This window comes from Phycodurus eques, chromosome 16 (assembly GCF_024500275.1).
Source record: "Phycodurus eques isolate BA_2022a chromosome 16, UOR_Pequ_1.1, whole genome shotgun sequence".
Taxonomy (NCBI): Eukaryota; Metazoa; Chordata; class Actinopteri; order Syngnathiformes; family Syngnathidae; genus Phycodurus; species Phycodurus eques.
Genome location: NC_084540.1, coordinates 22,565,455 through 22,579,041, shown reverse-complemented (window position 1 = coordinate 22,579,041; position 13,587 = coordinate 22,565,455). Strand labels below are relative to the sequence as shown.

Here is a 13,587-nt window from a genome sequence, read left to right as displayed (position 1 = left end):
TCCCAGAGCGTGAATAGATTTATTCTCAAGCGACTTGCAACACTTTGTGTTGGTCAATAATGCAGAGAACAACAGACGGCGTGGGGGACCAGACCAACGGCAAATCACTAGATTTGTGGAAAAATAGGAAATTGACCACATTTGGACATGCAAGGTTTCCGCCTGACGTTATTTCCTGAATGAATAAAGTATACCAATACTGTATGTATCGATTAGTGTGTATGTGACTGTAAATTGGTTGGGTTTGTATTACAGGAAAGGACATCCATCTACAGTAAATTGATTGACTACTGGTCAAATTAAAGATGAACTGATCGATTGTTGTTGTTGTTTTTTCAGATTATTGATGTAAAGATTTTGGCAGGAGGGTGAACTAGTGGTTAGCATGTCTGTCTCACATTTCTGAGGTTCGGGGCTCGAGTCTTCCTGTGTGGAAGTCGCATGTGCTCCCTGCGTTTTTTTCTCTCCGGGTATCAACCAGCCGTGCAGCAGAGAAGTCCTAGCACATTTTGTTTCAATTACTACAAGACGTTAATATTCCCCCATCAATTCCACACATTTCTTATTCTCATTCATGGGGTAGATGTCCCCAAATCCGCCTCTTTCAAAACTTAAACACACAGCGTCCCACACACAGGTGTTCCCCTCCAATAGTAAGAGTGTTGTCCTCCCTTCGTTATCTCCCATCTCACCACCGTGTGCGCGCCGTCACGCTCCTCCCTCGCACATTCGGCGCTCCAGATGTTTGGCGGTTCCGCGAAATTTCTGTCACGCCGGGAATTCCACAAGAGGGGAATAATGCAGCTAAAATGGCAAACCATTCCCGCTCCCACAGTCTGCTGTTACTTTTATACTGTATAATTTCAACTTCGAGGGGGGTGTGTGTGTGTGTGTGTGTGTGTGTGTGTGTGTGCGTGCGTGTGTGCGTGCGTGTTGATACAAGCACAGTTTACTCAAGCGGCAAGTTTTGAGGAGGAGGAAATATCTAATAACACAAAGAGAGAGTGATAAGGTAAGAAGAGACGTGGACTTGCAGGGCGTTGCCCAGGAATCAGTGAATGGAATACCTAAGGATGAAATGACCGATTAATACTGATTAAAAGGGTATTAAAAGCTTTAGACACTTTAGACACAAATAGCGCAAACTTCTCATTGCAGTGTCTCAGAATGTTGAAACTGGGTTATTTGCAGCATGCCAGCCGCCAGTTCAACGAATAAATTGTGCCTCGCAGAAGTCATCGCTAAATGTTGACTTGTACTGTAAATGTATGCTTCAAGTAGGGATTGGGTTTGATTCATGGAAATATTTATATCAAAGAGGACATTAGTGAAAATGGAATTTGTAGTTGCATGTATACTGGAGGTTGAACCGATGAGTTGACTTTCCTACTCCGGGAAGACATTTAAAGTGTCAAGTCCACTCAGTGCTAATCGTGTTTTTGGCATCTCGTCTTCCGATCGGCCAATCCGCTATATGCGGAACGTCACGTGACCTCTGCGTATGCTACGCTAACGAGCATGACTACGGTTTGATTACATGACTGTAATGATTTTTCTTTATGGCTGGTGTCTTTCGGCAAACGTTAAATACATGTATATCATTTATTTACACAAATATGCAACTAACTATTATTTGAATAATCGATGAAGCTGTAGATTATTTTTTAGGTTTAATCGATGAATCGGATTTTAAAAAATCCCTTTATTCAAAAATAGGACATTATCAAGATTAACAGTGCTGAAAATGCACAAACATAAAGTGATTATAATTCAGTTACTGGTTTGGTCTGTAACGTCCATCAAGAATGTTGATCTTTGTTTTCCAAAGTAAAAGCAGATGTTTGCAAATGGCTTATTTTTACTAATCACAAAGCTTATCAGTCTACTTTCATGGAGCAATAGTCCAGCCAGAAATGAAGTTAAAATCCTCTCTTTTCATGCCCATTTATACTGTCCAGTCATTAGCACATTCCCAACACTATTCATTTGTTTTTATTTTACACGTATGTTTTAACTTATGCATTAGTGTTTTTTCGATTTGAGTTTTAGCAAAACACATCGTTGTGTACGCCTCAAGTTTGACCCTGCAATAATGCCCCCCCCCCCCCAAGTTTTATCTGTTACGGCATGCATTCTATTGGTCACATTCTGAAGACAGATAGAGACAATTCAGGCGTGTCCTCATTAATAGTTCTCATACAAAAAAATATATATAAAACACTCTGGGCTGCTCCGTGTTTGTTGTTTGATAGGTTATAATTTACCGTAACATTGGTGCTAATATTATTAGCTTTTCCAACCAGGTCCCTCTGCTGATCACCTATTAATATTACACTTGATTGACTGCATATCAATACGCAGGACCCTACGAGGTGATTATTGCGATGACGATGCTCAAACTATTTATCGTGCCGCCCAGTCCTAGTTTGAAGGGCGTTTGGATGCCAGCCTGTGAGCTTTTACATTCCCCCCTGACATTATGACGTAAATGTTGGAACATTTTCAGGTCAAAGATTTGTATTTATTCTTGTCTGCACAGAATACATGGAGGGAATTTCCTGGATCTTCGTGGGAAACACAAACCTCTGGACTTTCCAAAATGCCCCCTCAGCCCACATTAAAGAAGAAAGCCAATCACTGCGGCGACTATTTGAGATGGCACCAGCGGGTTTGCTACGAATAATTCAACGTGTCACCACAAACGCCTCACGGGGACGTATAAATCTGCATCCTATATATGCTGATCAAATATAGAATGATGATGCCAGAGACTGAATGAACTCACCGCTCTGCCTTCATGTCTGGGTGAAGACTTGCGTGGGCTGGAGGCGCTCTCTCCTCGTGGGGTCTTCTCCTCATTCAAATGGCTGGCCCTGGAAAAGAGGGGGTTCATGGGACAAAGTCATACAAAAGGGTTAGAAATACAGCAAAAGATAAAGCTTCAGTTTATGCTCAAGCACGCGCAATGGCAGCCTCCTCGCTTTGTATACACATCAACATCTGGCACTGCTTGCATAGTTTGCGGTTTGCATCTCATCCCATTTGGATGATAAACACCGCAGCTATACATCAGCCCGTTTCCATACATCAGCGTTTTCAACGTCACACACCTCAATCAGAGCCTCTTCACATCAATTGTGGCTCAAACAAGCAACGTACAACCTAATTAGGTTCACACACGCGCGCCCTCACAACAGAACACCGTTGCTCGGTTCACTTCGGGCTGACAAAAGACACGAACACATTGGGTGAAAAGTATGCAAGCAAAAAGATTCTTCAAATTCAGAGGAAATGTAAATACAGTTTCGTTTTGCTCCCATTTTTCAAGAGCTGAACTGAACGATCTCAAACTTTTTGGACAGTAGGTAAACACAACAAAAAGCCCTCTTTCTCTCAAATATTGTCCTCAAATCTGTTATGAGCACTTCTCCTTTGCCAAAATAGTTGATCTCCCTCACATAAGATGCTGATTAGATGCCATGATTATTGCACAGGTGTGCCTTAGGCTGCACACAATAAAAGGCCATCAGTCTGTAAAGGAAACACAAACTTCGATCATTTCTGTGAAAGTGGATGCACGTTATTGCTAGGAAAAAGAAATTGCTGGGAGAAAAAAGGTTCGAGCATCTTTAGTATCAGGAGAAATAAAGCAAATCCTAGAAGGTGAAAAACAACAAAAAGGAAAACTTGATTTAAATGGCGGAATTGTCATTTGCTTATCTAAATAAGCAAAGGGGAAATAAATCAATTACAGTCGCTGCAAAGGACAAATAACAACCTACCAAAATTGAATGTTTACAATACATCGCCAAAATATCGTCATAAGGCTTTTTCTACACATGCGACAACGAGGCGCTCTAAAGCAGACACGACAGCGCGAAAGTGCCGGTCAACACGCTAGCTGCCACGACGACTTCTTTATTTAGTCACCCCTTTTCCATCTTCATCTGCTGAACGTGCGCACACTTATGGCTGACAACGAGGCGCTCTAAAGCGGCCGTGCCAGCGAACTATCTGAAGGGAAGATTCGGGGTTAAGCACAGCTAGCTAACATTTACGCTGGATAATTGTTGATGCAAACGAAAGCACTCGCTGGCCGTCACTGGGTGCCATTTTAGTCATGCCCCCCCCCAAAAAAAAAAATCTGGAAACAATAACAAATGGATAATGTATTTTGAAACAAATCTCTGAACTCCCTTTAAAGGGTCTTTAAAATTATTATTATTACGAGTTTTGTGAGGAAGATCTGAGATTGAATTTCAAGGCCTGAATGCCCAGCCCAAACTGAGACAGCGCAAAACAAAATAAATAAATAAAATAACTTGTTAATGACTTCATATTGCTTCATTGGTTTTCCTGACGAAACGTTGCTATTAAAATGTCTCACTGTGTGCTGGCTCACATTCTGGTATGTCTGAGCTGCAGCGCGAGTCGTGCTTAAGCACATCCAGCCATGAAACTTGGACCGGGGGGGTAGCGGGTGGGTGTCGAGCTTCGCAATCTCGGGCCTCTAAGTCAACAGGTGGATGAGGATAATTGAATCAGATGTGTCTGGAGTCTGAGGCTCCAAGATCAAAGCTGTGGCAAGTCAGGCCAGTTACACACACACACGCACACGCACGTAGGGAGGAAAATGAGAACAGCACGAAGAGCCTCAGAAGCTGCAGCTCGGCTGATTAAAGCAGCCTGACATCACTGCGCCGGCCTGACCTCCAGGTGCGCAGCCGGCCTCGGGCAGCACCAGGAAATCAGTCTGACCTTGGGACGTAAACACCCCGCCAAACGCGCACCCCCTCGAAGGCAAGATCAGTGAGCCAGCCAGGGGCCGCTCGGGGTTTTCTAACGACACCGGTGACCGTCTTCTGCCACCGCAAGGACCATCTGACTGTCGCAGAAAAACCTGAGGAGGACGACGGGAAAGCGGGTGAAGGGTTAAAAGTTCTCACATGCGGATGAAAAAGCACATAGATGGGAAACAGAGGTCAGACGGGAAAAAAAGGACATAAAAGGGAGGCCCAAGAGAGTGGAGCTATCAACTCAACTACATCGGTGAACTTAACGCTGGAAGCCAGACGGTCAAAATGAGCTCGGACATGGCCGCTTTTCTTTCTTTCAAACATCGCCTGCCTTGTCCGGACAGAATGTGACATCAGTGAAACGTGATCAGACTAGACATTAATCCCCAAAGCTAACTGCTATGATCCTTTCGCCTCCAAGACATTTCTTTCCACGACATTCCTCCACTTGGACCCGGGCGTCATATTAGCCAGTGGCTCCATCGTGTGGCTCCTTTAAGGATTGCGCCCCCATTGTAATGAGGTTTCCAGCATTGCGTTCAGACATTCCAATCAGATATTTAATAATTATACATGGAATTTGACATCATTTGATAGTTTTTAACAGAGGCAATTCTTGGTCAAATGAGCGTGTAAAAAGGCAGACTTCAGCACTTCATTACGAAGCCGCCAGCTTGTCAATATGTGTGCAGATCTGTTGCATGTGCCCGCCATTGCTCGAAAGTGGCTCTGGATCTTCGCCCAGCCTAGCTACAAAGGCAAAGGTGGGAATACAGTAAATAAAAAGCTGGGCAGCACAGTGGGCCGCCTCGCAGTTGTGAGGTTCTGGGTTTGAATCTCAGCTCCAGCCTTCTCCAGGTCGTCCGGCTTCCTCCCACATTCCAAAAACACGCATGTTAGCTTCACTAAAGACTCAAATAGGGTTGAATTCAAGTGTGAATAGCAGTCTATAATGTGCCCTACGATTGGCTAGTGACCAGTACCCTGCCTCTCACTCAAAGTCGGCTGGGATCGGCTCGACCTCGCCCTAAATCAAAAGCTCACATCGCATGACTGGTTGGCCAAACGAGCTGTTGAGCCTTCTCCTCAATGACAGCAAAAGCGCGGGGAGGAGAGGACGGATGGGAAACAAAAAAGAAAAAGATTTGAGCGTCTCCCAGTGCTCTCCTGCTGTTTTGAAGCGCTGCCTCTTTGAACAGTCCAAATGGACAGCTCCCGCAGACTGATGCAAGGAGCGGGCAATGCCTTTCGCTCTTCAGATATCGCGCCGCTGAGCAAATGTGAAGGCCATCTCTAAATAAGCCATGAATTTCTGCCTTCGCTGCCACATTCAATGTTTTCACACGGTTAAGGAGCATCAAAAGCAACTGCTTGAGTAAATATGGAATGTGTCTTAGGCAGGAGAGCTGTACTGTATATCCTCCTATAGACGGGGGGGTCGGGGGGTTATTTACACAACTTTACTTCTCTGAGGGTGTATATCAGGGGCAAGGCCAATTTCATAATATTAAATAATATTACATATTTTTCAAATCGCCAGCACGGTGCGCGACTGGTTTGCACATCTGCCTCACAGTTCTGGAGACCGGGGTTCAATTCCCGGCCCCGCCTGCGTGGGTTTTCTCCGGGCACTCCAGTTTCCTCCCACATCCCAAAAACATGCGTGGTAGGTTGATTGAAGACTCTAAATTGCCCGTAGGTGTGAATGTGAGCGCGACTGGTTGTTTGTTTGTATGTGCCCTGCGATTGGCCGGCGACCGGTACAGGGTGTACCCCGCCTCCCGCCCGAAGATAGCTGGGATAGGCTCCAGCAGCCCGCGACCCTACTGAGGATAAGTGGTAAAAAAAAATGGATAATGAATGGATTTTGAAAATCATTTTTCCAGATAGTTCTTTTGTTTTCCAGAGCAATATTGAAATGTTTCAAGGCTTTTGCTCTGAAAATTTCAGGGTTTTTGTTCTGCCTACACAACAGCAGTCTCTCTATCCACTGTAATCTTTCAACCAAAAAGTAGAGAAAACAAGCTTTTTGTGAAAGAAACATGCCCAGGCATCGGACTTTAAATCGTGACGGCATTTCTCTTCCTCACACTCGACGGGATATTGGGGCTTGCCCAATATTTTGATCTTCTACTCAAAAGCTGAGCTGACCTTAAATCCAAAGTGATGCAACGCTGCCATTTACAGGGATCTGTTTGTCATTACAGTCATTTACAAACCGGAATTTGACAGACAAGCTGGGCGAGACCCTCTTCCACGCCTACCCGTTGAAATGTACTTCATGTCTATACACTGTATGTAGGTGGCAGAAAGAAGTTGGATTCCAGTTGACGAATATAAACGTCCATGGCAGTGAATGAGTTAAACATGGACAATGGTACAGCAAAACAGTACCTGGTAAAAGCAGCATTTGGCGTGGAAGCGGTTCTGTCCTTCAGCAGGGCGGCACCCAAACTGTCATCGGCGCAGTCGTCCAGCTCTCCCGCCACCCAGGCGGGCAGAGTCGCTTCGCTGTGGTCCACGGGCCGACCAATCAGTGGCTCGTCAAAGTAAATGGACTAAAACATTCATACAAAATGGCGCATTTAAGATTTTTCTGTCAGTTAATGAGCATTTTTCATTTTGTTTCAACGCAGAAGGCTTGAGATGTGTCACTGGTTATTGTTACCATGTACGCGGGAAGTGTCTTGAGGCTGCCGGCAGGTGGTCTGCTGGCAAACGGGCCTTCCAGGACGCCTCGTTGAAGCATGTGAAGAAGCAAACGGGCGTGCAGATTGCGGTTCTTGTGACCCGGAAGACTTGAGCCGCATGTTGCCGGGTCGCACAGCTTCTTTATCCACAGGGCGCAGTGCTGACGCTCTGTTGTCAAAGAAGGAGGTATATATTGTAAAACATATATGGAAAATCATTTACATTGCTTGTATACAAATAGTTGGGCGTCCGAAGAAAAATGTGTACTATTTCTCCTTTGATACAAAATTATTGGGGATATAAAGTGTTGATAAACCTACACAATGTAGTGGGCTCCAATACAAAAGCACAGATTCTGCCTTTAAAAATAAACGGTAGCATTCGTCGGTTTCGGTCGATTGCTGCTGTGCACAGATGCAGTTTTACAGCTCTGAAAACTACAACCATAATAGTAAACGTAACGCTTGCCCTCGTTAGCGTCGCGGGTGAGTTGGAGCCGATCCCAGTTGACTTTGGGTCAGGGTTGCCGGTCGCCAGCCAATCGCAGGGCACATATCGAGACCACCAACTATTTGAATTCCCACAGATTGACAATTTACGGTCGTCAATGAACCTCGCATGCTTGTTTTGGGAATTCAGGAGGAAGCCAGAGTACCCGGAGTAAAACCATGCAAACAGATTCAAACCTCAGAATTGTGAAGCAGACGTGCGAGCCACGAGGGCAAAGGTGTCACAGCCATTTTTGTCGTGTGCACCATCGTAGGTAAGTTTTCCCTCAGAGGGTCGTTATGACAGTAAGACCATGTAAATGTTTATTTTTACATATACGCAACAAATTGATGGATGGATAGTTTGAAAATCACAACAAAGCCAGTAAAATATGATTTATTCAACTATTATTCAATTTACGTTCAAAGGAGCTTGGTAACCAAAAAAAATGCTCACATTATATCAACATTATTAAAAGTGAAGACAATTTGCAATTTTGCTATTTTAGCAAAAAAGCATTTTGTCGACGCACATGATTTGCTTTCGCGGGTCACATAAAATGATGCGGCGGGCTGGATCCGGCCCCCGGGCCTTGAGTTTGACACCGGTAGAACTGCCAATAATAGTAAAGATGTCAAATTAAAACACATCGAGTAAAAGTTCTTACCAGTCTTGTTGGGGTGTTTGAGGACATACGGTTTCATCTCCAGAACCCAATTGTTCAATTCCGAGTTGAGTCTTTCCACCGAATCCTCATTTTTGTTCATCACGTCCTGAAAGGTCAAACAAAGATGACAAATGATAGTTGCGTCGTGCCGGCAGCACAACATGATGTCCCGTTAGGTTGATACAATCTGTTATAAGGTTGTTTTGGGAGCTCAGAGACATTGTTGACAGCAAACAAAACATTGCAGGCTAACAACAAACAAGCAGAGTGAAAGGAAGTCAGCGTAAAAGTTCGCCAGACATTTTTGCTCCTTACAACGCAACATCCACTTCATAAGCGGAAATGAATAATGGCGACAAGTACGCAGCAAAATCAAATGAGTTGACTTTTGGTTACGTTTGCTTTTTACCTTGAGAAGCGCTACACAGTTGACTTCCATTCAAAATCTCAGCGTCCCCCGCTTTACGCCACTTCCGGTTCCCATGACGGTTGCTATGGAAACCTTCTTCTTCGCTAGTTTCTTAGTCTGCAAATTCTTCTTAAATTTGAAATGAGGTGGTAGTTATCCCAAATTTGACGGGGAAAAAAAAAAAAGGTAAAATAAAGACACGGAATGATTTTGTTTGTTTGTTTAACCCGCACATGTATAAACTGCGTGTTTGTTTAGTTGCATAGCTCGGTCTCATAGTCTGTAAATCAAGAAAATGTTAGCCACGATCCGTACTTGTGAAGCACTTTAAAAGCAAGCAATAAATACATAACACAGCGGTTCCCATAAAACAAATATGGGTCATAAAATTGGACACAAATGGTGACTATTTTGGGGATCCGAGTGCCATTTCAGTGACTTTCACCGTTCATTTTCAAGTATTTACATTACTGTATCACCCTTTGGTCAACCGAGAGTAAAAGTTTCAAGTCTATTACGTGACCACACATTGTGCTTTACGGACAACTTGGATGCAACACTACTTCTGTCCACACAGCGACGCCAAACACCTGCAACTTGCAAGGCTTCGGTTGGTTTCTGCCGCGTTCAATGACAGTTTGTGTTACCTACCATTCAGGCCGTTTGAGTGGATTTTAAACAAAAAGCCCGAATAATATACTCAGCACTGTGACGTCCATTTCTCTTTTCAATAGTGGTCTTGTACGCCACTGCTCGGGTTTGTACCAGTGGAAACGAGGAAATCCCACAGTCGGTGAACGCGTCGTCGCAAACGTCAGCCTGAATGAAAAAGAAGCGCTTGCCGGTGGCTCAGACAGAGAAGCGACGTGCGAGCTGTCAAGAGGGGTGAAGAGGCAACAGCTCCACACAAGTTGACGCAGTCTACGGTTTTTTTTTTTTTTTTTTTTTGGGTTAGTTGCCCCCCCCCCCCCCCCCACCACCCACAATGGCAGACCACCACCTTTTACATTATAACGACTCCGCGGGGATCGGCAACCGATTCGCCCGCAAAGGCGCTTTGCGGCAGAAAAACGTGCACGAAGTGAAAAATCACAAATTCACCGCGAGGTTTTTCAAGCAGCCGACCTTCTGCAGCCACTGTACGGACTTCATCTGGTGAGTTCACAGTCGGGCTTCAGCTTTCAACTGAAGTTTAGCTGCAGCTCTGACTCGTTTGTTTACATTGCAGGGGATTCGGCAAACAAGGATTCCAATGCCAAGGTAAACTTTCACGCATGGTTTGAAACGTGACATTCTGGCACAATGCCAGTTTGTCTTATTTACAGGCAGAAAGGAGTAAGCTGGTTGCTAGTTTACAAATGGGGCGCGCTACTGTGCAGCTGCTCCATTTTGATCGCAAAGACGATTCCAACACCAAAATGTGAAAAGTGCACGTTTTAATTCACGTGAGAAAAGTTTACAAATGAAGACAAATTCGGTGCACGCCCTCAGTTGGCTGCATGGCGCTTCTTGGCATAGTAGTAGTAGGGGTACCCAGCCAGTGGGTGCACAACTCGAGGCGTGTAGCTGGCTTTGGTGAACACAAAGCCGCCTCGCTCGTGGCCATTTCTGGACTTGACCACGTAGGTCGGCGACTCCTCCGGTTCCAGCTCATCCTCGAGCTCGTCCTCTTCATCGTGCGGAGGCCAGGCGGGAACGCCGGGCGAGGGGTCTCTTGGAACTTTGAAGGGCCACCCAGTCTCGGATGGGTATGCAGGTCGGACACCTCCGACGGGGGGGTAATATAAGACCGGAGACCCCTCGAGGTGGACTTGATAGACGCTCTCAAAGAAGGGATCGTTGCGGCCTCCGTTCTGGTTTCGATGGCCGGGACCAGACCGCGCCGCATTAGACCCGCTTGGCCGCGGATAGAAGCGGCGAGGAGGCCGCCCCGGGTTGCTCGGCAGGTACTCTGGAGCGCTGCGAGGCTCCGCCGGTGCAGAGTACCCACTCATGTTGGGCCCCTCTGCATCAGGAGCCCCAAGTGTGCGTGGGGCAGGTTGCCAGACGTTGGCAGGGTCTTCAGCAGCCAGTGGGTTCTGCGCGTTAGGAGTTTGTCCAGCTCCGTAAACTACAACAAAAAGTTGGAATCAATTACATGTTGCTTAAATGGAATGATTTGCAATAAAAGGCCTCACCTTTTTTCACTGACAAACCAGCAGTGCCATTAAAGAGCAGACAACAAACCAGGGAACCACTGCAAAAAAATAAATAACAGTCCTCAAATTATTATTTTTAGTTAAAACCAGTCATTAAAAATAAAGGACATTTTGCCAAACTTTCTAGTATTTTGGGAGGTAATGTCTATGGCGCCTCAAAGGTGAAATATGAAACCAAATGGTCCACGTGTTCCCCAGTTGCAAATTATTATTATTATTTTTTTTAAAATCAGCTCATTGAAATTTCTCCAGCTTATCTAAATCACTTACAAAGAGCTCCACTCCCGCACGCTCACGACACGGAGGCAACCAATCAGAGGAAAGGGGCGGTCTTAGCCAAATACAGACAAAGTGGATACAAAAGTGGCTCAAACAGAAGTCGCTGTCAGAGGGAGGGGCCTTTTCTGGACAAAACAAAAGGTGGTTTTTCCCCCCAAATGAATGACACTTTTATACCAAGTCCATGTTAGAGGGTCACAATAAAATAGGAGACTTTTAATATAGCACCAAATTGAAGGTCATCTCAGGGTACTCAAGTCTGCAAAAGCCCCCTTTTAAAACAAAGTCTTTCATACTTTACATATTAAAAAGTCCCAACATTTCTAAGTTTATATAAACTTTCCGACATTGCACACTCCTGGTCTCCATTTACAATTGAGCCAAGTCACCTCCTCTTAAAATGACGTCTTCCCTAAAGAGACCATAGTTACCCTAAAAATCAGCAATTCAAAAGTTAAAGATGCCGCAGGTGCAACATACAGCACTGCAAAGTTATTTCAAGAGTTGGACTTCATTTGCAATTAGTCTGCAATCACTGTGAAAGCCTTTAATACTTCTTTTGGACAGTACAATTCAAACTCAAATTACAACTCAATCACTAATATCCCAGCATTTGTTAAAATGTCAAGATTGACCATAGGGAATTTAAAGTAGCCTTATAAATGTCTCATAACAAATGAATAAAACAGACCATAAAAGAGCTCGAAGAGTCATGGCTGCCAGCTGAGAAGGGGGGAAAAAACCCAAACAAAGTCAATGCAACATGCACGCCTCAGAAGTTTCACCCTGAGCGAAGGCAGCACCGAAATGAGAGAAAGCGTGCGAGGCTCGCTCTTATCCTTCCTAGCAACAGCGCACCTGCGCCTTGATGAGCAATTAGTGCTCAACAAGGCGCAGGTGTGACGGACTGCACGCATTCTGGACGCTCGCCATTGGACTGCGCGCTGTGCACGAGGTCACGTGACCGACCCCCAAAGACGGGATAGCAGACTTCCTGTGCGTGCTACAAATTGATGGATAACTAGTTCTGAAATCAGAAGGGTAATGGTTTGTTCAACTATTGTTACTGTGAAAAGGGGTTAGTAAAAAAAAAAAAAAAAAAAAAAAAATGCTTGCAATATTTCAACATTATTTATTACATAAGACAATTTGTAATTTTGGCACAGATTTTAGCAAGAATCGTGAAAGTTGACACATCGTTTGCTTTCGTGGGCCACTTAAAATGTTGCCGCGGGCCGGATATGGTCCTTGGGCCTTGAGTTTGACACCTGGAGCCTATCCCAGCTGACTTCGGGCGAAACACCCTCAACTGGTCGGCAGCATTCATTTAAAACATGATTTAAAAAGTAACAATTAATCGCGATACTAATTGTCCAATAGTTACCAAGGAAATGAAGTCAAATGCATCACAAATTCAGAGGACTCGGTAGAAGTTGGGTTTTGTAGACTTGCATTGTTTTGCCACGAGCTGTAAATTGGAGAAATTGGAGCTTCACAATTCGGAACGTTTTGAACAGTTAATGAGTTCCCGACCAAACCTTCAGGGAAAGGTAAATAGTGGTTCTCTTTTGTCCAAGATGTTTTCTTCAGCAAACAGTTGCTTGTCGTTGTTGCCAAACACCGCTTAGCGCTCTGCCTAGCAAATGCTCGGCGGCCCGAGCTGGACCGCACGGCACGAGAGGCCTCGGCTCGGCTGCGCGGTACCGATAACGCCTTAACGAGCAGGAAAGCTCCATTTCGTCCGAGGATTTATTTTTAATTCCCGGCTTCTGACATTACAGATAATCCAGGATGTGACTTTGTCTGTTGGCGTCTCAGCGTTTGAATACGTTACGGCAGTTAGGGCAGACATTTTCATTTGAACGACTCGGCTACTGAACTTTGAATTCAGGGAAGGAATAAATTCATCCTGCTCGCATGCGTTCCAATGTTTGTGTTTAGTTTAGTTGATTTGCACGGATTAGATGTGTGATCTCTTAGGGTGTTGTGCTTGCATGGACAGATGATCCATCAATTTGTTGTGTATACGTAATCATGTGAGGCGTTCATACATTTCGA

At 44.8% G+C, this 13,587-nt stretch overlaps 2 protein-coding genes across 10 annotated transcripts in view; one reads left to right on the top strand and one right to left on the bottom strand.

The window, feature by feature from the left end:
* The window catches only part of cep112 (centrosomal protein 112), a 103,232-nt gene extending 94,134 nt beyond the window's left edge, over positions 1-9,098 (bottom strand). For all 8 annotated transcript variants that reach the window (XM_061699729.1, XM_061699732.1, XM_061699736.1 and 5 more), the window contains exons 1-5: positions 9,053-9,098; positions 8,644-8,749; positions 7,465-7,655; positions 7,191-7,354; positions 2,786-2,873 (exon numbers count right to left, since the gene is read on the bottom strand). In XM_061699729.1, the coding sequence (XP_061555713.1) occupies positions 2,786-2,873; positions 7,191-7,354; positions 7,465-7,655; positions 8,644-8,749; positions 9,053-9,082 (579 nt within the window). In that variant the 5' untranslated portion in view covers positions 9,083-9,098. The remainder of the gene's footprint in view (positions 1-2,785; positions 2,874-7,190; positions 7,355-7,464; positions 7,656-8,643; positions 8,750-9,052) is intronic.
* Positions 9,099-10,037: 939 nt separating this feature from the next.
* The window catches only part of prkcab (protein kinase C, alpha, b), a 69,893-nt gene continuing 66,343 nt past the window's right edge, over positions 10,038-13,587 (top strand). For both annotated transcript variants that reach the window (XM_061699737.1, XM_061699739.1), the window contains exons 1-2: positions 10,038-10,207; positions 10,281-10,312. In XM_061699737.1, coding sequence (XP_061555721.1) covers positions 10,038-10,207; positions 10,281-10,312 — 202 coding nt within the window. The remainder of the gene's footprint in view (positions 10,208-10,280; positions 10,313-13,587) is intronic.